Source organism: Plectrocnemia conspersa, unplaced genomic scaffold, assembly GCF_051122295.1.
Source record: "Plectrocnemia conspersa isolate PC_06_02 unplaced genomic scaffold, ASM5112229v1 ptg000007l, whole genome shotgun sequence".
NCBI lineage: Eukaryota > Metazoa > Arthropoda > Insecta > Trichoptera > Polycentropodidae > Plectrocnemia > Plectrocnemia conspersa.
The window spans coordinates 10,262,895-10,290,319 of record NW_028277171.1 but is presented as its reverse complement, the minus strand read 5'-3'; the positions used below and the strand labels follow the sequence as shown (position 1 = coordinate 10,290,319).

At 28.2% G+C, this 27,425-nt stretch overlaps 1 protein-coding gene across 1 annotated transcript in view; it reads left to right on the top strand.

Moving 5' to 3' along the window:
• Positions 1-27,425, top strand: part of LOC148233898 (cell adhesion molecule Dscam1-like) — a 182,333-nt gene that overhangs the window by 10,138 nt on the left and 144,770 nt on the right. Inside the window, exon 2 of the mRNA XM_088188970.1 lies at positions 7,370-7,430. Coding sequence (XP_088045096.1) covers positions 7,370-7,430 — 61 coding nt within the window. The remainder of the gene's footprint in view (positions 1-7,369; positions 7,431-27,425) is intronic.

Below are 27,425 nucleotides of genomic sequence, written 5' to 3'. Positions count from 1 at the left end.
TTCTACAGAAAAAAGTAAAAACACCATACGAAGTATATATAATATAAGAAAAATATTATATTCGTAAATATTTTAATACATTTTGATAGCGTTTTATTTTATACTGTCTTTGTATAAAATTCATTAAATCATTGTAATCAAAATAAACTAAACTAGATATAGTGTAGCCTATAACAAAAAGACCGAAACATTCACAATTACTAGCATAGAAAAGTACGGTTGCTAATGGAGATAGGCAATAAAATGCAATTAGTTAGTTAAAAAGATCCAAACAATATAGCAGGTCGCTTGAAAGGACATAAAAGGGTCAGCAAACGTACTACTGGCTCTCGGAAATATTTCGTTCCACTTAGGAATGAATTTGTTGAAGAACATTTTTAATAGTGGAATCGTTTTAATCGCTTGGAAACTTGTAATTGTTATGTCAAACTAATTAATAAAAGTGGAATAGTTTTTATTGGTAAATTGAATATAATTACAAATACGTTTAACAAATATTTATTATAAATATCATAATTTAATATCTAGAAGTAGCAGAAGATATTTCAAGTAAAATGCAATAAAACATTGTAGGTTTTTTTTATTAAATAATTAATCTTTAGATGAAAGAAAATATTATGTTATGTCCTGTTTTATGAAAACTCATACTTAAGTTTTAACTATAAATTTATATAAGCCTATGTATATATTTAATAATTAAATTTAATGAACTATTCCTTGTCTAATTTTGAGTACACCATAATATAAAACTTCTATATGCTTTCCATGGAAACAAATAAACTCCTTAGAAAAGTCATATCAGATAATGCAATAAAGGGTTAGCTTCCGATTTGTTGTTTTTAGTTGTTCGAGATCTATATTACGTTTTTGTGAAATGACACGTTTGCATTTATTATTTTTTAAATAAGTTAATATATAATTTTGTTTACTTTAAGATATTTTCTACATATGTACTTAATTTTATTTGCATATTTATTAAATATACTATTAAAAAGTACATAGGTGATATTGATTCTATATGTTATATCTTTTTTGTAATGCTATTAATTGGTTGTAAAACTTAATTGGTGTTTTTTATACACCTATCTCACATACGTGCCGCCTATCGTAATCGTCATCGTCGTGCAAAGAATATTAAGTTTATTATTATTTGCTGTTCTAATTTATTGTTGTATTTGCTCATCTCTAATAAAATATACAATATTTCGTCAAAATATTCAACATTGCTATTTAATAAGACATTGTTATTAAATACAAACTGTTTAAATTGCACGTGTGTATTATATTATATTATACATCAAAGGTACGCTCTTTGATTTCAGTGACGCACATTTGACGACCTCTGACGTATGAAACACGTTTAATTCACATTATACAAGGGCGAAACTATTCCATACATATTTAATCGCGTGCGCCATATACGTGCGCTTAGCAATTAATTAGTTTTAAATATTCATGAGATTTAATTGACTTGTGCGTTTGATTTTCACTTGTCATGTCAAATTCACAGATTTTGTACACATTACCTACTGTGATTCACGAGGCAATCATTACACATTGTTAATTTTGTATGGAATGATATATATTGTTCCTTAACACTTTGTACTGACAATAAGAACATTTTTTAGCAATACCAGGTTGGTAATTTATAAAATATAAGGTCCGCCAGAGTAAAATTAAAAAGGATCAAAAGTGTAATTAAGGGTGAGGAGAGAGACATTTTTCTATCATAAATATACATTTTACAAAAAGTTCCAAAGACATACCATTTAAAGCATAGGATAAGTTTAAAGACGTCTGTATTAGGTGTAGATGTATAAATTCAAGGCTGTCGGTAATTTATTTTAAAATATTATATTTGTTTTCGACCATTATGACGCATTGGGGTAACCTGCTAGGTTATAATGCTCTTAATTTAATCTAAATAAATAAATAAATGGTTGATGAAGAAAAAAACATGATGTCAAAACTACTTTTGGTATCACAAAATACCTCAATTTTTTTTAAATGCTACAAAAATAATAAAAACGGTAAATTTTCTATATATTTTAACTAAATAATATTTTTTTTACATATTAATAATTACAAATTATTTTTTTCTTTTAAGTTTAATTTTGGTTTTTGTACAGCCCAAGTAGTTGTGGTTGATTGATAAAAAATGACAATTGTCTCAATAAGAATTAAATTAATAGTGAGAATATTATTCATGTATTCAAGAAAAATGACAAATCTGAAAGTTTGAAAGACACAACAATATTGTTGAACGTATAAGATCAGTAGAGATGGAACGAGGACAGGTAATGCATATTTTATTTATTTTAGTATGCGTATTTTATATACTTTTATATTTAAACTTAAGTTATTTTGAAACTGTGCGTGACCGAATTACATAAACTAACTTGACAGTTGTGCCAGTTGATCGTAAATACCGTTAAATTATTTTAGTCAAGAAAAAATATTTTATAAAAATGTGAAAAGTAAAAATTATACTAATTCATCAAAAACTTTTATTTGATTTTCCTGACTCGGTACGCTAACGAGTTTAACCAAACTCTAATTAAGTAGAGACACTTATCGATATTGACAAAGAAAACCTAAAATACAGCTGCTTCTTTCTTTTTGTTAACCATGGTCCACATTATTTATACATATTTTACAAACTGTACGTGACTCAAAATTGTTGTACAATAATAATAATTTGTAATAAATTAACGATTTCTAATATAAAAATAAACACACTGACATTCAGGTCAGAACAATTTGTTTATTACAAGCGTTTGAAAAACATAATTTAAGCAGAAAATTAACAAACTATTTGGCATGTGTAACAGTGTTATAGTAGATTTGAAATTGCCGCATTTAGTAACGGTAGTTATACCCTGAAATGTGGAATTCATGGATGCTGTATGTGTTATATGTTTGGTATAGATTAAACACTGACTTTTTTTACTGTTTGATGAAAGTTTTGGCAATGTATTTTTAATGTTGCTGAATATCTGCATAAATGATTAATAAATGATTTTATAAATCTCAACAAAGTATCTGAAATAAAACACGAAACAGTCAGTTTAGTTTATTATCAAACTAAACTTTGATAAAAAAAATGCACATTTGTTTATATTTATAGCAAATTTTATTGACGCGTTAATAAAATGATTTTATCTTGATTAGTATTAACAGTTAAAATTCGTATCTTCAGTAAAAAATATTAAAAATTATAAGCTTTGTTTCCTTCTTATTCTTGAATATAAAATAAAGATTGATAAAACCTGCTGTAAATTTTCACATATTGTGTTATTTTAACAAGGTTGTAAAAAATATTATTATAACATAATTTAGTAGAGTTTTCAAATCACGAACAAGCGTGTCGTTTTGGTGTACACACGGCGTCGAGGCTAACGAGCAAAAGTTTACACGAAATGCGCCATAATGCAAATGAACAGGGACCGTTGTGACATTCGGGCTCGCAAGTTTTCGGGGCGCCTCTCTGTGTACATTTTTACGGTCGACCCGGCAAAAAGCCGAGGTTACTTTTAATTGCGCCGCCAGCCATCCAGGATGTCGTTGAGCGGTCCAGACTGCGGGAGTCTGCCTGTGTCTTTCCCTCTCCCATCGGGAAAACATCCAAAGGGCGGGGAAAAGCTCTTACATATCAAGATTTTAGAGAAAACGTTTCGGTTACACACACATACGAACACACAGACATCACAGATCCACGTAGTATATATGTACGGAAAGGTTAACCGCAACTGATAAGGAATGACTATGCAAACGGTGATTTTCACTGAAAATACAGCTCAGGCGAGATAGAAATTTAAGAATAAAAATGTTCGTCACCAAAAATTGGTTCAAATATTTATGTAGGTTTTTATTAGCTTACCTAAACGTTGTGCTTTTTATATGTTATAAATATACAAATAGTATGAATATCTGATGTAACATTATTTTTACATGTGTAATTTTTAGGTATTAAAATATAATTTATCCATTATATTTTATACCATCGCAAATATCTCAAACTTTGTAGCCAAGAAATTTATTTCTCAAAGTCTCAGGGCTTAGGGTTAAAACTTGAGATATTTTCGATTATATGCAATAAAATATACTCATGTTTTAGTAATGTCACATCAAGTATGTATAATTTTTCTATATTAAAAAAAGCAATTTTAAAATACATCTTTATCAAAGCAATGACTGAAATTAAGGGCTTATTTTTGTGATACCCTCAAAACAGCTTTATTGACAGTAGGTGTCATTACTTTCATACCAGATTTCAATTTGCGCAATCATTAATAAAATTTTGAAATTCACTCTAAAATAAATCTGATGAAGAAGGACAAGGACTTACGATAGACTATCGCGTCTAAAGCATAGCCCTCTCAAATTAACCCACTTACAAAACTCTTCCAGAAGTATGATTGATGAAAAGAGTTAGACGATTGCTAGTAAAAAATATCTAATGAATTAAATTATGTAACATTTGTATGAATAAAGAATACTTCTTTTTTTAGTAGCATCATATTTAGACAGAATTGTACACAGATAAAAATAAATATCTAGAAGCTTCAATGAATTTATAAGTAGCTTAATTCTGCTGAAATGATGATAACAGTATTATTTTGTAGCTTAAACAGTTAAATATTTTAATATGCCTTTGTAGTGTGGATTACATAAATTTTTCAGACCCCTTGTTATCATTAATTTTAAATTTGCTACAAGCAATATCCAAAATCAACAAAACATATTTATTGCACCCAAGGCATTCTAATAAAAAATTGGGTTAATTGTACAAAATTACCAAGCTATTGTAACGTTCAATTCGCAGATAGCATAAACATAAATTTTATTGGGAAAGATTAAACGACAGAGCTTAATTTTCATATATTTTATTTTTGACGTTAGATTACATAAAATGATAGAACTTTTCAAAGAGTATTTTTATCTTATTGCCAACAGATTTATTGGAGGCATTAAGGAAGCAATTAAAAAGTTAGCTTTATCGTCTTCGCTTCGGTTTGTACAATTGGATTGTGATTAATTTTAATGCTATCGAAACTATGTTTCTTACATAAATATAAGGATAAAACAACTTTAAATAATAAACACAATGATTCTTTGGTTACCCATAAAATAAGGACTGAAATAATTTTTATTTAGGAGAAGGATAATACTTTTTGATGTTACTATTTAACATATAAAAAACACCTTTTAAAAACGGTTTATTTATATTATCAGGTACAATTCTAGTTTACTATATTATATATTTCATGTTATATAGTAATTTAAATTCAAGTACGCAAAGACATTTATTTATATTGGTTCAATTCTTAGAATGGCAAATATCCTTTGAGACTACTAGCGAAATGGAAAAACCGTGGTTTCTAAATGATAAACATTAAAACGTGATCTGGATAAATTTAGCTTTATATTTAAAGTTATACATAACCTATTTTATGTTATTTAATAAACCATTATAATAATGCAGCGTTTTAAAATTAATTAATTTGCATTATATTTTAATTATAAGCTTTAAAAAGTTCGGAATCTCTTTTGGGTCATTAAAGTCGATTCCATTTTAAAAATACATTGCTTTTAATGTTGTATTAAATAATTGAAGCAGTTCTAATAGTCGGTATGCAATCGCGTAGCAAGTTCGGCAACTTTTTAAGCAGCCATGTATGTATAATAAAATTATTTTATATTGATGGTTCAAATATTTCACTTTCAAAGAAGGCGCTAAATTGCCATGTCAGTGAATTTTGCCAAAAAATTATCGCAAACGTCGACAAGGGTCTTTATCTGGGGGCGGAGACGCGCGACTTGATGGATTCGATGTGATTGTCACAGGGAAAGGATATCGGGACGACCTCACGTTGCTTGATCAATGGGTCACCATTGATCCGCAATGTGTATTTGATACCTAGGGATGGATCCTACCCGTGTAACAAATGGTCATTCAAAACCGGGCAATGTGACCGATTCGTCGTCATATTTTAGGAGGATATGACAAGGATACAATTTCGTGGATTTTTTGGGTAATATATGACGGTGAAATGTGTTTTATTCATGGAAGCGGAAGAAAATTGGGTTTAATTATATTTTGGTGTTAAATATGCGTTGAAATGTTAAGGATTATACCGAGACTTTATAAATAAATATGAAGGGTGTGACATGCCTGTTAATATATGTGTTCAACCTAAATTTAAGCTAATAAAGTCAGCAAAATATCTCTGGTTTTACACATAAATAATAATTGCTAAATTTAGTATTAGAATAATTTAGTGTTTTAATTAAATATTATTGAGAAAAACGTATTTCATTTAAACCTCGTATCAATCTCATCTTGGGAATTTTCTGCTATTTAATAAAATCTGTATAGCCATTTTTTAATACCCAAGCATTTGATTCTTATATTTAGCTACTTACTGATTATTTATAAGATGTACGGTAAATGTTTTTGTTTTTACATAAAATTATTTTATGATAATACAAATTCTATTAGTTTTTTGTATCATGTAGCATGTCAGTTTTTCGTGGATACTAAAAAAATATTTTAAGCTCTTAAAAATTAGATTTTTATTGAAATATAAAAATAAAATATGCTCATGGCTTATGATGGGTAAAATAGGTTATGCCATTTATACTAATTTATTTAAATTATTATTCTAAAAAATTGATAAATTAGAAAGCAAATCTTAAAATAACTGCAACCGAAAAGCATTAAATAGTGTATTCCATCACCATGGCAAAAAAGCTCTACATAAAGATTTGCGTGAAACTTTCATCCGAGCCAGAGCTTCTTACGGAAGCTGCGGTTTATTAACTTACTTTATGAATATTTATTCTTCGCGTTAAAGCCGACTTTTTAATTTTGCTCCAGCTTTATCCCTAGTCGACGCTTTATTAAATTATTCTTAAAATCCCTTTCGCAAAATGCTCCAACTAAATAATTATCAAAATATATTAGAGATCAAATTGAATAAAAAAATCGACATATTTGCGATGCTATTATGCGACCTATAATAAAACTCGATACCTTACTTTATGTGTCTTAAATATCTATATGGCGCACTTGGTCCGAGTAAATAAAAATATTTATATGTTAGCCTGTGAATCCTGGCGGCCTGCAAGGAAAGGTTCTATTATTCCAACCGTAAAAATATAGTAAAGGAAGAGGATCGCAAAATAAACAGGGTGGAATAATGGAATAATATAAAAAAAGACGAAAGAATACTATACACACGTGAAATATGGACGATCAATAAGAAAAAGCTCACACGGCAATACAATAAAGCTCTTTTTTTGCATTGTATTTATAAAATTACACCTATGCGCGTCGTGGATAATCTTTTTTTCTCTTTTCTTTCAGGATCCGTTCAGTGAAGTATTACAGCAGAGGATCCTGTGCTTTGTTATGGCGTTTTATATTGGTGAGTGTTTTTACCCTTTTATGTTGATTTTAATCAATTTTCGTGGTTAGCATAACTTTTACGAAAAAAGTGCTTTTATAAAATAAAATTATTTACAATTAGGTTTTAATTAATTTGCATACAAAAGTATATTATTAATAAATTATTAACTACTTCCTTTTTGAAACTGAATTGAACTGCTTATAAAAAAGAATTATTAATAATAACTTTTGTAATATATTTAAATCTTTATTAAATATATATATAAAAAGATAACTCCATTGACTTTAGAAAACCATATATTTATATTATAAAAAAACATATAGTTATTTCATACATTGGGATGAATTTTAATTATAAAGTTATTGCTTACTATAGTAGCAATTAAATTAATGATTTAAAAGCCCTATGTGAAATTTTACCAATTAGATTACATACAAAAAACGACAAAATGAAAATTAATTTTGGTGAATTAGGTTCAGTATATATTTTTTTACTAATTATAAAGACTTTTAACTAATTTTAAATACACATAAAACACAGTTTTTTTTAATTAAATTCATTAAAAATATAGCTTATGTTAAAAAATGTTTAATATCAGAGAAACTTTAACTGTAGCAATATTGAATTTAAACAAATTATTCCGTTCGATTACTACTTATAAAGACGATGTACTTAATCGAAAATAAGTTGACATCGTCAGAACAACAATGTTCATGTTTATCATTTGATCGTCTCTTCGGGTTAGACGGCAAATAATTAGTTACCTTTCGACCGACCAGCTGTGGAGATTCGCATTTGATAAATGTTTTTAATGAACATTCTGATATTCTGGTCTATTTTTGACAGCTTAAATACATTACTCTTGCTTACGCCGTAAAATTTTATGTTTTTTTTGCTTTTGCAAGACATCTACATCCACACAATAAAGTTTTGCATCCCAAGTTTTAATTCAAACAAAGATACTAGATCCATGCAAATATACACACGTTATCAATTATTTGTTTTCTGGCAGGCAAAATATTTTATCTTCCGAATATTGTTTTACATATTTTAGTCACTAAAAAATTGTGACTTTATAGAATTAACTAAATATAAAATATAATTAAAGATATTAATAAAAATACCTCTCGCATACCCTATGTTCCTCATACCGATCTTATTTCACTTATCCAGAAATTAAAAAATAATAAAATTATTTAAGGATTTATTAATAGTATTATTTTAGATATGTTTCATTTTTTTCAAGATAAATTGCTCTTAAAATAAAATATTTTTTTTAATTTATAATTATTGTTCCTAAATGTATTTTTTTTAATTTGTTAATCAAGTTAAAAATAACACAAACAGCTACAACTGCAATAATTTTTTTTATTTTTTCAATATTGCAATCGTCTCAAAGGCACCTATAATAAATATGTTACTATATGCTTATTACTCTGCAATAAATGCACTTATTATAAACTTTTTTTTAAATAGCATTTTAGCCAACTACTTAAATTAGACATAAATTAAAAAATTGTTATCATTAATAAAATGTTATGGTTTTAATGGAAGATACAATTGCCTAAGAACACATTTGTTAGTTTATATGAGACACATATATAGAAATACTAAACATAAGTCATACTTTGTTTGTCAACAAAGTTCCAAAGTGATTAAGTAATATTAATAATTAATATTATATAAATATTATTTTAACAAATTTTCTTTAGTATGCTAAATGTAAGTGGATTATTTATTTAAGTAAATGCTATTTGAAATAAATCAAAATATAACATTTTACGTCATCTTGCAAAGTAAAATAAACATTTTAAATTAATATAGCACAACATATGAGAAAACTTAAGCAATATATTCCGCGAAACAATTTACTCGCAAGGTATATTATACAACACGCACTGCTACACGCGAAATATTTTGCGGTTTACCCGGAAAACATCCTGGAAAAAATGCCCGAGTTCATGATAAATAAATTAAAGGTAAGGCTGGTATAACAATTACCATAGTACACATACAGACATACATACACATAATCTTTATTCATATTGTATATTCCATGCGAGATTCTCGCCGTTTCGCCCCATCATGGCTTTCCTATTTATTTTCCCGACGGTAATAAGCGAAAAGTCCACAAATTTCCTGCTCGCGTTCATAATTTTTTCAGACATCTTATTTTAAGAGATAAATGAGGTACACAGTTTTGCTTTCGCGATAAGATTTGTATATATATAATGTCTAACTGACGGGCCGTCGCTGCTGACGTGTAATACCAGCGTGTGTTTCGTGAGATTGCCGCATTTAAATTACGATCGTGCAAAATATCATTTGTGACGTGTGTATTTTGCGAAAATGTTACATGTTTTTTACTTAACATATATAGAAATTTGCAAACCGTGTTAAAATAAATAAACAAAAAATGCTAATAAGCCGTTTTACTTAGGACATCAAAGCTAAAAATCGAAATAAATTAAAAAAATAACTGCTTGATTTGCTTAATATATTCAATTTATTTTTTTGAGTTGTTAAACAAACATTAACTATTCATATTTAATATTACAAAGGATATATATTTCAACTTATAAATTAATCAAGGGTCGGAATAGCGCAGTTTGTAAGATTTAGACTTGTAAACCAGAAGTCGCTGGCTTGAGCTACGGCAGCAGATCTAAATTTTTATTTATAAAAATTCACCAACAATAAAAACCGAACCAAGCTGCAAGATGACATATATTAATTGTTATTTAAAGTACACATATTAATCAATAATTATTTATGTAGATGTCACCGATTCCCAGCCTGAAAAATCTGAAAATTAATTGACTAACCCAATTAGTACAGATTTACTCAGTGTAGAGCATTATGCTTAGAGTTCTCAGGTTTCAGCATAATATTTTAAAATATTAATACCACTAAATAAACTTTTTTGCTGGAATAACATAGTCAGAAGTGGTAGAAGTGCATATGCCATGCCCCTGTTCATGTGGCGAAATATACTCTTAAGAAACTTGACTAGAAGGTTTTGTCTCATTCATATTATTCTCCAGACCTTAAAAAAGGTGAAAAAAAATTAAAAATACAGAGTTTATAATACAGGTACTATCGGAATATTTGAATTAAAGCCTCCAACAATTTATGGTAATGGAATTATATAAATGACCGAGAGGTGAGAAAAGGTTATATCGTTAAGAATAAATTATAAAGTGTTCTTTTATTTATAAAAACTCGATATTTATTTAAGGATTACCTAATATCATATATTATAAGTAAATTATGTAAATTGTTAAGCAATACAATAAAAGCATAATTAATAATATTTTTGTAGTACATATATAAGGTTAATTATACAGGGTAGGCAATAAAGATGAATGCTTTGAAATAAATCATTAAAAAAACAATAAATTTTATTAATTTATATTAAAGTATATATTCAGGAAAATCATATCCTTGAAATAACATTATCCAAGTGTGCATTGTTGCATTGCAATCTAAAAAATTCACTGGTACATTGCGCGTGGAATAGCAGCTATTTGTTTTCAAATATTTTCTTTTAATTGGACCTTCGTAGCTGGTTTATTATTGTAAACCTGACTCTTTAAGTATCGCCAGAGAAAATATTTAGGAGGAGTCAAGTCAGGGCTCTTGGAAGGGCATGGAATATCACCTCGGCCTAAAATGAAACAGCCAAAGACTCACGTAGCGCCATCTTATTTCAACCTATGTCCTATTGTTGTAGGCCTCAAATTCTTGCAATTCCGGAAGAAAAAATCATGTAACATTGTTACCATGAATTCCAGTTGGAATTCACGGTTACAGCCTCACTTCGTTGGTTTTCGAGGAAATAGGGACCAATAAGCCCCTGAACTGAAATATCTGCCTATATTGTAACTTTCGGCGAATGTAGAGGCTTTTGATGTTTTGCTTTAGAATATTTCTGAGCCCAATACCGACAATTTTGTTTATAACAGTATCAATTTAGATGAAAGTGAGTTTTCTCCGAAAATAAGATTTTATTAAAATTTGCAAAACGCTTAAACATAGTTTCGACAAAAACACGGCGTAAATATAGATCATTTAGTTTTAGTTCCTGCACTAGTTGAATTTTATAAGAATTTAATACATTCTTTAAAATAGTGGGTAGTAAAATAAATAATGTATTTATTTTCGGACGGTATATAAAAAACGAGACTGTTATATACATCGTTCACAAACAATGTATATAAATCCGTGAAAAAAGTCAATTTATTTCGAATGACACATTCCTAACAAATTGTTGCGGGAAATTTTCGCACAGTTGTTATCCATTAAAAAGTTTTTCGTGCTAAAACTTTATCGGGTCTCTTTTTCACTTTATCGCCGACAAATATTATCCTCTGAAGGGAACCGCAAATCGAATCGGTTTCCAATTGATTAACAGGATTATGACATTGTAACCGCTGTTATGTAACATGACAATGTATATATTATATATATATATATTTTGCTAGTCGGGCAGTTTGAGAAGCGTCGACACATCGACAATGGTACAATATCACCGCCAAGGGTGCCACATTAGCGAGAGCAAGTGCACTTAATGTTACATTTGATGAATCGTCACACTGTATGTGGAATCCCAGTCCCAAATGCCATTATGGTGAATGTATTGTGTTTAATATATTCAGACTCGAATGAACAATGTGGTTGAGAGCCTATGGTGACGGCTAAAATTGGACTTCGTTTCAAAACCGGGAAATGTGCACATCTTGCTAGCAGTATTCACATAAATAATGTGATATTTCGAAGCTTAAAACTAAAAATTCATATTTAACCGCAAAAATATTTTATATTAAATATTGGTAATAAACTTTTATGGACCTAATATAAATTATACGAAAGTAAATTAAAATTGTAGAAAATAACACGCAAAAATTATATAAGTATTCTAGATTCAACTTTATTGATAATGGAATACCATTAAAGTGAATAAGCTCAAATGCTACATATATACGAGCTCAAAGTCTGTATGTATGCAGATTTGTACTATTTTTATTTATAAGGACTTCCATAAGTTAAAATAAGAAATTAAAAAAGTAAACACGGTTATTCACAAGCCATTAGTTGTAAGTTGTGGCGTTTTTTGTAGTTTTGAGAAATATTAATCGAATTGCGTTTCACAATTCAATCGAAGCTTAATATTTCTTTGAAAAATTAAATTCTGCCTTTTCCTAAAAATATTATTGTTTATAAGACACATATTGTAAAAAAACATATATTTTTTTAATATTTGTTTAATTAACCATGTTTTGTAATGTGTAAATCGTTCTTTGTTTAATGTATTTTATTAAAATAAATTTATATATTTTTATCTTGGTTAAAAAAATAACTCTAACTGACGGTCTTTTAACTAGTCAGAAATTTATCAGAAACGTAAAAGATTTAATAGAAACAGTATTATTATTTAATATTAAAAACATAGATAAATTTAAATAAATTGCTAACTAATTAGGAGTGTATTAAGTAGAAATTCTGCGTCTATTAATAGATATAGGAAAAAACATAATAATCATAGACTAAAATGGGACCAATATTATTTATTATATATATTTATGGTAGTGTTGTATTAATGATTTTTCTGAGAAACATTTATTTGTTGACGACACAAATAAACTGTGTGGGTATTATAATTGTAATAATGTAATACGACATAAATAAACTGTGTGGGTATTATAAGTGGGTACAATTAAGTTATTTAATATAAATTTTAGTGACATTAAAACGTACTAAAAAAATAGATTAAACATTTAAAAGACAATAGTTTTCAGCTTTAAGTTGAGATAATAAATAATAATTTAAATTTAATTTATTAAACTGTAATTCCCTGACTTACTCTACCCCGACTTACGCGAACTCGAAGCTACGCGGTTTTTAAAATTTAAAAAAAAAACATTGAATATTATCTGGAAGAAGCTTTGTCTATTTTTTTTAAAATGAGACAGAAATAACATCATTAACTAGTAATGTAGTTAGATTTGTAAGTTGACGGTGATGATGTTAGAAGACTTGGTGGATTCGCATAGTTAGCTGCTGAAAATTGACGAGCTTATAAAGATATGTGAGCAAAACGACATTGAGGAATCTGACCCTTCAGACCCAGTTTCGCCACAAAAACAGATGACAATTGCAAGCTTGGGAGGTCTCAGCTCTATTGGAAATGGTTAAAAAAATTTAAAAAGCATAAACCCTAACGAAGAGCGAGTTACAACCACAAAACAAGGAATAAAAAAATTTAAAAGAAATTCTGCGAGATAAAAATAGGGCATTTTGTGATTTATTTGTTAGATTTTATGAAAGCATTGAAATAACTTTTTCATGTAACTCAATTATTTTTTGTATAAATAACTAAAATTCTATTAAATATTTTCCTGTAAAAAACAGTATTTTTGTTAGTTTTTGGTCCCAATTAAACAAAACTCGTATGTATTTATAAGCAAATTTGTACCCCGACTTACGCGAATTCGACTTACGCAATTTTCGTCGGTCCCACCTATCGTGCAACTTCGGGGTATTACTGTATTTGAATAGCTATATGTAGTTTTTTGTAATTATTAATCATATCTACTATTTTTTATAAAGAAAATTGCCAAAAATTATAATTAAATAATAAGTAACTATTGTAAAAAAAATATACATATATATTAGTATAGCTTAATTTCTCTTATAGTTCAATAATTTAATTTAAAGTTAATAATTTATATTCATAAATTATTAAAAAATATTTAAAAGGTAATATAATATGAGGCATAAAAAATAAATTGGGATGGATATATCTTTAAAGAAATACAGTTTAAATATATTATTAAAAATATCGAAATAAAAATTCTTTACCAACAGATTAAAAAGTTTTATAATATATACAAAATAAATTATTTTATCAATACAAATAAAATTAGATTACAGTGTGATATAAATCTTATATCAAATCTTATAGTAAGAATAAAAAAATATTTAGAACGATACAATTGATGCTTAAAAAAATATGGTTAAAATTTATTGTTAAGTATAGAAGCTCCAAGTGTTTTTTTTTCATATACATATATTCCCCATTGGCTTATTGGGAAAAATATAAATGTTACCCAAAAGTTCCTTAAAACTTTAAATAATAAAAAAAATATTTAAATGATTTTACATATAAATAGGTTTATAAATGCGTTTTTTTCTATGTTATTATGCTTTTTTAAATTAAAATAATGAATTTATGCAGATCTTCTTTAATATGCCGAGATAGAATAAGTTACTGTTCTGGAATTATTATTCTAAAGCTATAACCAGAGAAAAAGTCTTAATCAGCTTTACATAATAAAAAAATTCTTCAATATGCTATTTAAAATGACTTGTGTGGAACTTACAGATTAAAAAAAATATTATTTCCTGGAATGCAAATTCTTACGCCATTAACATTTTTTTAATTCTTGGGCACAAGTGGTTTTAATACAGAACTCAAAATATTTTCTTTAAATAAAAATTATAAATATTTTTGGGCCTAAGTAACCTTCTTCCAAATATTTTCTCAAAAAATTTCGCCCGAATAGCATTAAGACAGTGTGTATATTTTTTTTCTCACATAGCGCAATTTAAAAAATAAATAAATATTTACTTCAAACAGATTTACGAAGACTTTAAATTAATAACATCTGGTTTCTAAAAAAGATAAAAACTGGCTGGCCTCATAAAGGAACTCTCGTAACACATATTTTTGACATTATACGGATATTTTCATGAAATACGGACCGGACAACGGACAGGCTTTTAATTGTATTGTTTGTATAAAAAAGTATGTATGGTTTTTAAAAAAAAGTTATACTTTATGTGCATATGTATGCTTATTAAAAATAGTATTGCAATGCCAAAAATCAGTAAAATACATTGTAAAAATATTTAGCATATTTAATATAATTATTATCTGTTGCTTAATGATGATGAAACGATGGTACGGAACAGCATTTATAAATCACTAACAGCGCATTATCTGAATAAGCAATCAATTCAGATGCAATTAATATTCCTATTTTTTTCAGTTATGTTAAATTCAATACTTTTGACTATTATATTTTAATAATAGTATTGCCTTCTTTTATAAACATTGATTGATTTAGAAGTAAAGCTAAATTGCATAGCTTTTATCGATACATATGATTTTTTTATTTAAGGTTGTTGATTTTATTATTGCAAATTGTTTTTGATACATATTTTATTTAAACTATGTATATATTAAAACACAGTGGTCCACAAAGTAGCATTTGAGTAGTACTGTAAAATAAAATTTGTTAGCATCATAAATATACGTCCAAATTTAAAGACATGTTTAAGCTTTTATTTTATATAAAGCTGTATCTTCAATCGCTCTCTGTTTCACCACCGACTTATGCACAATTATATATTAAAATAATAATTCGTTAATCATCGCTAGAATCAATTATGCTAATATATTTTTCATCGCTTTCAATGGAAATAATTTGAAATATTAAAAACTCGCTTAAAGAGTGTTCTTCAATTCCTTTGACTTTAATTTCGACTTATCATGAATATTCATTCCAGCAACTGTTTTGAATAAAGGCGAAAGGCCGTTCGTTACTTTCATTCAGAAAATCCCAAAGAGTTATTTATTTAAATTTATGTGCGCCCTTATTTGTCTTAACTTTTGCCAAAATTAACGCTTACCCACATATCTTAAATTTGGCAAGAATTTTGTTTTACAAACTCATTCTTTGATAATGCCAAATTATGAAGTACCACACACGCGTTGTATTATATTTTATCAAATAGGAAACGCGAGAGTTGGTTAGGCGAATGTATTCCAATTAAGAACGTTTGGTGTCTTTTGAAGTGAAAAAAGTATGTTTGTAATATTTATGCCCGAAACAATTTTACTCGTTCCAGAAGATTACTTCGCAATTTGGACCGAGTATTAAGCTGAACTGGTACACAATATATTTTAACGTCGTATTTATTTTGCACGTGTATTTGTGTATTCATATGATTACCTAACGCGCAAATTGTAAATACTAAGAAGTACGTGTATTTCTACAAAATGGTTACCTGAAAAATGAACGGCAGTTAAGTTAGTTTTTTAGAGCAAAATAAATTGAAAGGAAATTAGAAAAATGTTCTCGGTTTTGTCGCCGATGCCATTTGTAGCAAGACTCCATGGAAAATAAATCGAGTGTTCTAACCACTGACTTATTTACCGGCTTGCGACTTAACAACCTTATTTGTAACCAATTCTCAACAAATTGCACAAATAAATACACCATAACTCTATGTTAGTGAAAATCAGATATTTATTTTTAAATGTTGGTTTTTTTAATTCAATATGTACGTTAAATATAATTCAATGTTAAATTACAACTACCTAAGATGAATTTTTTTTGTAATATTTAATAAATACGTTTATCAAGACATGAACAATCGTTGCGGCAAACTTAAAATTTTTTTCTTTATAAATATTTAAAATTTTGTATATAAACATTTCTAATGCACTAATGCCTAAACTGTGGACTTTACTTTACCTGAAATAGGGATCAGTGCAAAACATTAATTATGGAGCTCATTCCAAATCTACTGTTATCACCAGTAATCCCATTATAAGTAAAACAAATATTATACAAAAATATAGTTCTGTTCTAGATCATCGACATTGGTCAGAGGATCATGGACTAGAAGATACGATAAGCTCTTTGCAATTCTCAATGGTATATAAGCCAAATTACTTTCACCAAGTTAAATCAGGAACTTTATTCAAAACTAGCACTTCGTTTCTGACTTAAATAATATACATTAGAGCTTAGCGCAACTCGCACCAAGCGGAGTTATGCCGAATCGGCCAAGGCGACCATTAGAAGCCCGAGAAAAACAGCTTCATTTTACTAAATTATTTGATCTAGCTTAACCCTAGCAATCACATAAATCTAAAGAGTTAAACTCGATATTAAATATGATTACGTAACGTATTAAATATTGCATAAATTATACAGCTATATTTTAAACTGCGGTGATTTTAAAATTAAAATAAATTAATTATGTATATTTAAAAATCTGACCATAAACCTAATTGACATGGTACTGATGACTGGAAATCACTAAGCTAAAGAATTATCAAGTCCTAACCTTTAAACCATCTCCACTAATGCGAAAAAAGAAAGCTCAGCAACACCCTTTTTCTATTAGTGCATATTAGTCTTATTACGTATTTGTATTACGTCTGGATTTCAAAAATATAAAATGATATATCCAAGCAGTTCTAGCAGTACTCTACCATCTTTAATGCATGATAAAGGCTTAAGGAATGTAAATTTTGATACCTTAATTAACTTTGTATAGCAAACAATAAGCTGCAGCTGCATTTGTATGCAGCTGCAGCTCCAGAATTTATTATTAATTGCGTTGAATGCTTTTGTTAGCTATTTTTTGTAGAATAATTAATTTTCACAAATCTACTTGTAATATAAAAGTATTAAAACGTATATATATATATATATATATATATATATACATGTAGACATCTATAACTATAAACAATTTTTATTAAAATAATAACATATTATGTAACTTCTGCTTTATACTTATGTATATATTATACGTGAATATATAAATTTTATTTAAAGCCTTTTAAGATTAATACTACTTTTTTAACTATTTATGTAAACAATTAATAAAAAAAAATTTTTACCAACAACGTAATTTTTATTTAAATAAATTTATAAAAAAAATATTAGTTTTGTGGTAATACAATTTAAAGCTCTTGATATTTAGCTATATTTTATTATAACTTTTATAATACAAAATTCTATATGATTTTGATTTTTTAAGTAGCGCATTGTTATTAGAATATTATAAAATTATATATTTAAATCCGTACCTTGAAAATCATACTATTGAGACACGACCGAAATTAAATGATGAAAGAAATATCAGGTTTAACTAAAACTTCTGTGAAGTACTGTAAATCCGGATTTTGGGAAAGTAATAGCAATCCTTTTTTTACGATATACCTACATATATCTACCATGAATAAAACACATTAGGCCTTAAATTACGCTAAGCTCTCGACAAATCGCTTGTGATTGATCCATCCCCTTACAAAAGGATATTTAAATTTTAATTTAAAAACAAAAAAGTAATACCTCCACCCAATCATCATCCTCTTCGTTTTAAATTTTCTTTGGTGCTTCAAAGACATCGTTAATATAGTACGTAGGCGATATCGTCGAATTGTCTCTTTCCGCTCGTGTTTATGCTTCATCCGGAATTTAAATTGCTAAAAACGGGGATCAAAAGCGATTCGTTAAACTTTATACATACGTATATATATACAGAGGACCTTAGTAGCGTGGGGAAGAAGGTCGTAAAACTTTTAGTTTTACAGCCTTGCTGTAAAACGGATTATCCGATCCACGCAGCATCTGGTAGACGCTGATGAGACGACGGGTACCTGAAGATTTGTTGTGTAGTGCGGGATCACTCCACTTCTGGGCACCCTCTTTGTTCCTCACAGGATAGTGGGTAGGATCCACCCCAAGCTTTTGGTTCTCGACCCGCTGGAGGCTCGTGGGGACATGAATTAAATATGAGCCCTCCGCCATCTTGTGGTCTCGAGGAAATAATGTATACAGCCTGTGGCCGCACTAAACTGCTTTCGTGCTGTCTACATCATACCTTTGTGTACATCGCATCCCTACAAACCTGTTAGCTTAACTACACACTTATCATCGCTCCCAGACCACCGCATGTGTGTATATCTAGATGTAGGGACGTGTAAAAGACGTACGGGTATATGTAAATAATGTTTAAATATATATTTTGCACCCACTTTTGAGTATAATTGAAATGCATGCATAAAACAGTGAAGCATCTGAGTAAAAAATTATAAGATATAAGCTGGAATGGCGAAACGTGTCGTGAAAATTGCTCTTCTCTCAGTGATATTTTGTGATTGTGATTTTATTTAAAAAAAATTTTTGAATCATCACAAAATGAATGATAAAAGATAAAACCTTTTTTTAAAATTGTGAAAACGTGTTGCAATTGTGAAAACATAGTGATATGAGCGAAAGTAATTATAAGTGTACGTGAACATAGACTGCGTGAGATGAATTTACTTCCATCCGGTGATGGTGAGTGTGATAGTGATATTATCCCAGAAGACTGGAGTGAATTTGATCCAACAAGGCATAATCAAGATTTCGAAGGAATTCCAGGGGTACAATTTTTTTCTAACAATAGTGACAGCATCGAAAAAGTGGTCAATTTTATATATAATTTATGTATAATTATGAAACAAATGTATATCTTCTCACACATACAAAAATATAGAAAAAAATCGCACAATGGAACGATGTAACAGTAAGTGAACTGAAAAAGTGGTTTAGTTTACTTATTATAATGAGTATAATTCATAAGTTCAACAAACCCCATAATCGAGACAACGATATTTCGAAAAAACTATGTCAAGAAATACATTTAGACAAATTTTAACTTTTTTTCATTTTGTTAAAAATGCAACATTTTAAAATAGTATGGATAGGCTCGCAAAAGTGAAACCAATTGTTGATTATTTTTTAGTCAAATTTAATAATGATTACAAGTCAAAGCAAAACCTTTCCCTGGTTGTGAAATTGATTCCATGGTTAGGTTGACTTATTTTTCATGTATTCAGTCCTCAACTAAATATGGAATGTTGAATAGAATGGTTTGCGAATCAGATACCGTTAATATTTATAATTTAAAATTATACACCGGTAATGCAGGATGATTAGTAAGCACGGAAATGAAAGTACTAAACCCATATCTAGACAAGTGGCACCGTGTTTATGCTGACAATTTTTAAAATAGCGTTTTACTCGCAAAATATTTATTATTACGAAAAACAGAACTTTGTAAAACAATCCGGGAAGATAGGAGTGCCAGAATCTCAAGGCCTCCACAGATAAAGCATGGCAGAAAAAATAAAACGCTAATCCAAAATTAAAAAACAAATAAAAAATGACTTTAAATTACAAATAAAAAATTACTTTTCATAACAACCAGATGATAGACACGGGTATAAAACCAGAACGACCGGCCATACAATATATGAGCCTCAATGTATGCTGTATTATATAAATAATGTGTTATTATTTCGAAAAACGATAGAATAAACAAAATATTTTGTTTTTTTTTATTTTAATGCGCATTGTTTTATTCGTTCAGTATCTATCGGAACTTGAATCGTAAGAGCAAAATTAAAGTTAAAGACTTTCTTTTGAGTAAGGCTCAAGGATGGATGCAGAATTCAGTGAAATCTATCGATTCTAAAGACATTTCACCAGTTTCTACCACATCTTGCCGTGACCGTGCTATAGTTCCACCAAAAAGGCTTTCGAAAAAGCTAAAAAACTATCAGCCAATAAAATATACAGCAGGGAGAAAATGTGAGAAGAAAATGTCGTGTTTGTTCTGCACGTAGAATGAGGAAAGATACAGCATACATGTGCAAAAGTTGTGAAATTCCTCTTCATATCGACGAATGTTTTTATACGTATCAAAATATAGTGAAATATATAAAAAGAAGTGTAAATAATAAAAATAAATAAAATAAGCATATAGTGTGTGGTTTATAAGTGTAGTTATTAAAATAAATGTGTCCGTGATAGTTGTACGCAGAAAATGGTCGCCGTAAAAATTTGGTGAGTGCAAATTATATTATATTTTAAATAGATATTTTTTTTATAAATCGTTTATACAAAAAAATATAGAAGCATTTAAACATACATATTAAATTACAAACAACTGGTTTGTATGCATTGCAACCATTTTCAATTCACACTTAAAATATGGAATGAAAAAAACAAATGATTTTATTCCTCAGAGATTCTTTTGAACGCAATATTATTATTTTTTTTTAAATATTTAACTTAATGACGACAATAAACTAATACGATGATAATTCATCCGAATTGTAGCTTAACTCTCTAGTTTCTTAATCTGTATAGCATTGCGGTTTTCCAAATGGTGAGGAAATATCAAAATAACAAACACCCGTAAAATTTTTCGTAAATTAATGGATGATATTTTTGGAAGTTCTTTATTACTGTGTTATCTTATTTACCATAACATTTTTACTTTTAAATTTTGCAGTAAAATACAAAAATTCAGGTTGAAAAACTTTGTTAATTGATGTACTATCAACCGCGGATGTTTCGATTTATTTACCTATCCAAACAGTTTTAGTCCTGAAATCTATTTCTGTTCAAGGAATGTAACACAAAATATTATTTTATAGATAAAATAAATAATTATGGTTCATACATTTCATACAAAAATTCAGACGCCCCAAAAAGGCGACGATTCATTGCATTGCAACGCAATGGGAAAAGACGACTTTTTTACAAAAAAAAATAAGTAAAATATAATTTATTTTATATTATTTAAAATAGTATACTACCATTTCTCATTATTGTGTTAAAACAAACTTGATAGTATCCCAGTAATTTTTAATAAAAAAAACGCATGACGCAGGACTCATGCCTGAATTCACGGCCACTAAAAAATGTTCTTTCAAGACTCGTACACGAGTCCTCGGGCGTTAAGCTGTTAATATCGTTACATACAGTTTAAATATGGTAGTTTTACGTGAAGTTTTTCGTGGGTACTTCCGTTAGCTCTAAGCTTCTCCGGAGCAGGTTCAACTCTGAACTTCGGATGTTGAGCTGCACCACAAGATGCGAAAGAGAAGCAGCGGATTCTGAAATTTTAATGGTCTTCTTCTGGTTTAAGTTTGCAAGAACTTAATGAATACTAGTTATAAACTTGTTATAGTTCTGGTGTCTTTCACTTTCCAAGCGTAAGTGTCAGATCTCAAAAAAATTCTAAGAAAGTGATTTAGAAAATGGTCGTGAGTTGTCCGCTATTTCGTATTTATACTTATGACTTTCTTTACAAAAAAATATTTTTTTGCCTCTTTTATGGGATGGCCAAGTACTAAACAATGGTGAGTTTTGAAACAGATTTCCGTTGACTGCTAGAGTACATTACAAACGGCCGTTTATAAAAGCAATCTAGAATTTCTGAAATCGTTTGCGAATAATACTTTTAATTTTCCTAATTCATGGCGACCACTTTGACTCAATCTGTAAACAGGTTGTATTACGATGGTGTCCCATTTCTACAAAGAAGCTTTTTTGTGATATGTTTAAATTCTGTTATTGTATATTAAATCATTCGGGATTATGATTTAATAACGTGATAATTAGATTCTCACACATATAAATTTTTTTCAACCGTTTTAAGACCCGCTGCATATTTTAACTCATTACCAAGTCCAATTGTGAATTGAAAAATTGTTCTTTTGATATATCAAAAAAATATATAATTATAATTCCGATTGTTCTAATTAAGTTTTTCTAGTATTTACTTAAAATATTTCACGCATACCTTACGAATAAAATAGTTACGGATGAATGATTGAATACTTAAATTAAAATCAAACTGGGTCGTACATCTTTGATAGTTTAATTGTAAACTTTGATAGTTTAACGTGAATAAAATATAAAAGCCACGCAACATTAAAATGTTATATATTTTATTAATTTATTTATTTTCGTAAAATTTTTGAATATTTTTTTAAACATAGTCAAATTATTTCATATGAATATATCATTTATAAAATCTGGTCAGAGCTATCATTTTTTTTTATTTTAAACATAATAAATAAAATTATATATGTATGAATATACGTACGTTATTGCAGAGTATTGCTATTGTAAAGTTCATGTAGTGAATATGTCCATAGGGCAGGCTACTCTTAGTCGCAGATATGATGCTTAAATACTTTGGTTTTTGTGTAGTATAAATTTTAGGTTTTGCTTATTTTTTTAAAAATCATGTTTTCAACTTTAAAGATTTTTTTTATAAAAGAAAAGCTTTGACTATCTATCAATTAACGATCCAGTTTTAGTTTCTTTCACCACAACAAACAATCGAGTTTCTTACTTAGATAATATATACTGTTAAAGAAGATAATCATCTTTTAATTTATTGTCAGTAGTAGTTGAGTCAAAATGCATTTGAGTTAAATTACTGATTTTAAAAAATGTGCCTCTAAGCTTCATATTACAGTTTTCGTGTAAGTTAACAGTACCTTGCGACATACTAGCAATAACTGTAATATTAATTTTACAGAACGATTTATTTTTCATACTTACTTTACATTTTGATATAGCACAAATTATGAATCAATTTACATAACTATAGTGTATTTTTGTAATTTATTTTTATAAACAAGCAGATATTTAATCGAAATCATATAATTTTGATATTCACGTGAGATAATAACACATGAATAACTGGATATGAATTTGACTGTCGAGTTTTGACGCGCACGTCTTATATTATATGGCACTCGATATCAGTACGTCGAACGAATAAATTTTCAAGTCCACGAATGTAACATTGGGAAAATTTCCCTCACGAGAAATCGCCATTTCGACGGAAATACACCGTATCCAGAAACGCTTTTCCGTTGGAAAGTCTGTCTCTTGACTGGGAATTAGTTATCCCGTGGGCTATACCTCGATCCCAATCGTTTCGAGAATCTGTCAATAGAAAATTCAAAGTCAGATATATATGACAAAAAAATAACAATCTCACATTTGATATGAATATTTCAAGCAACTTGTATATGTTGTTTTAGGAATATATTAATTTTAAATATTAAATATGTATTTGTTCTTTGAATAACATTAAACAATTTTCAGAGCGCAACTATTCGAAAGCTTGTGTTTAATTAAAAATTAGCGCAGCTTACCATTACTCTCAAGTTTCTCGCCACTTAACTCAAACAGGGTCTTCATTCTTGTTTCGTTAACTCAAACTAATTAACGAAGTCATGATATAGTTATCGTTTACGTTTTAATTATAATATATCAAACGTATATTAATTGAGTTTAATTTATTAAAATGCCAAAGACGACTTATATTTTCTTACAAAACTATCCATAGTCAAGTCTAAAATACAATTGTTTCATATATATTTAATCTAATTACTTTTACATGAAGTAGACGACTTCAACTTCAACTTTGACATTTATAGATTTATTTTGGACTTTTTTTATAGATGTGCTTCTTATCCGTAGCCAAAAATGTTTTTTGTAATTATTTTGAGACAAAGTTAGCAAAGAATAATAAATCAGAAACCAAAATATATATAAAATTGAGTTTAAAAGAACGTAGTGTGTTATTATAAGAAATTTGGCATGGATAATAATGAATTGTAATAATGTAAGACTTTATGTTTTTTATGTATTTTATTTGTAAGTATTAAAAACAATTTAAATACTTTGAAAGAGTTAATCCATAAATATACATTGACAAGTATCTGCTTACAATTTTTTATAAAATCTGAATGCCATCGGTAAAATGTAAAATAATCAAATTAAAACCATACGTATTGATGAATTCATAAGATGTACTTTTCTTTGTGTTTTCTATTTCTTAAGAAATCAAAATATTTTAATTTTTAAAAAATTTTAACGTAATAAAAAACATATGTAAAATACCATATGTATTTATATTATTACACTAGTTTATTTCTCAGCATACTGATAAAGTGTATAATTTGTTCCTATTTCTGCAGCTAGGACATCATCGTATATCTTTGCTGGTATCCCACATCCAGGATTATTCTTGACATCGTAATTTCCCATTTGATTTTTTTTAACCATCTTTAACATTTTTACAAATACATTGTAATCATTATATATATTACATCTAATTTGTTTACTTGGTAAAAATTCTTTCATTGTAAATTTTCGGGCCTAGTTTATTTAAATATTATAATTTAGAGTAGATGTGCACCAACACAGATTTTACAAAAATGTACTCTGGTTTCAATGGCCAAAGCACGACTGACTTTAAAACTTTAATTTAAAATAAACGATATGTATTTTAGAGCTTACATCTAAAAACTAACCGACGCAACGACCAAAAAAAATTATAATTATTATTTATTGTATTGCATTAATATTTTTTACCTAATATTTTTGACCGTTTTTTGTAGATACATATTTTTTTTAATTCAAAAAACATTATTTATTAGTATTGAAAATACTGCATATTTTTATTTGAAAAACTATTTGCGTCACTTTATATGATTCTATGCGTCTTCTTTTCGTAACATGTGTAAATACATATGTTTATTTGTAATTATTTTTTAAATATTTAAAAATACAGTTAAGCCCAAATTACTTTTACGACTTTTAACATGTGAATTTATGGTTCCATATAAGATTTATTTCGATCCCATTTTTTGCCCCTAGTTCACTCAGGTGTAATGATTTTTTCATAAGCTGAGCTTATGTATTTATAATTTTAATTGATTTTTATTTTTATACTCTACATAAATAGAAAGCTTAAATTCGCCGATACTTTCTTGTCACTTAAATAGCTACTACGAAAACCTTAAATTAAAATAGAATGACTGCACTAATTTTAAAAGGACGAAAGGGTCGCCACTTGAAAAATTCCTTTTGGTCGTCGATTAGTTTTTAGATGTAAGCTCTTTAATTTGGATCTAGTTTACCGTTTGCTCGCTGATGTGTAAACTTACATTTATGTAATATATTATGGACAATATTTTAGATTTGGTATATCGAACATATAAACATCCGGCGTTGCTTGAGTGAATTCAAACTAGAAATTTACCTTTTCTCATGTGGACCATAGCCATGGTAGAGAAGATAAGATGATATTATATTTCACTTGAACGTACACGAATAATTTTAAACATTGTAAATTCAAAATACATCGTAAACTAAGCTTATTTAATTACGCGCTGATTAAATCAATCGCTTACGATCAAGGATTGGATTAGTTTAATTATTTTAATACTTTTTAATATTTTCACTATTATATTTAAAAATAAACATAGACATAGTTTAATGTATATATAAAGAATTACAAAAATAATTATGAAGAAATAAATATATGTTATTTGTTGCATTTAGTTGAATATGTTAATTATATTATAATAAATATTACATATATACATATTGTACATTAATTATAATATACAAATTAAAGTAAAACATTCACACGGATATTGTAAAGATTATATTTAAAATGTTTCAACGCCTTATCGAATGTCTCACCCTGTATTTATATAAAGCAATAAAATTAGTAGATACCCGAAAATTCTCGATTTGCTTCGGGCGCCGTTTAAGGGTTGATTATAATAGAAATGGGTGCTAAGGATACGCGCTGGTCCTCCCCTTTTCCCTTAGCGCCTTCTTTATAGTCCCCGTAAAAATCCACCCCTTTTTATTTATTTATTCAAATTCAGTTTTTTCTTCCACTCGAAACGCGAGATTTTCCAAACGCGAATATAATAGCGAATCAGTTCTTAAAAATCCCTTTGACGGGATCGGTTGCATTACAGAGAATAATTTATAAGCGTACAGGTAAACCATAAACGGATGTTGGGTCGTCGATTATTGATGGGTTTTGTGTAAATACTGAGAGAGACATTGTTGCCGCAGAAGACCACCTAACGATAGGTCGTTAGAGACAATGGGAAACACTAGAGTCGTTAAGGCGCTCCCCCGCACGCCCATCTCGTATATATCACTGCGTTTCTCTATACAAAGCCAATTTTATAGAAAGTGTGAGGGACGTGCGGACTCATAATTAACTGTGTGCATTTTTTTATGGAAAAAAATAACAAAACCTACTTAAGTCATATTTGAACGCCGATATATATACAAAATAACTCTAATGTCAAAAAGTTTTAGGTCTTAATATAGCAAGAGTTATGGTATACAAATGCCATTTATATCATGTGTATAGCACATATCCTCTGTATTCTATCTTACTTTAATTCCTATCTTCATGCCACTTTTTAAAATTATAAAAAAGTGCTAAAATATTTGCCTAAAAATAGGATTGACTTACTTAATTTATATATAATATAAAAAATTATATTCAAATCTATGTTTGTTAACCGATAAT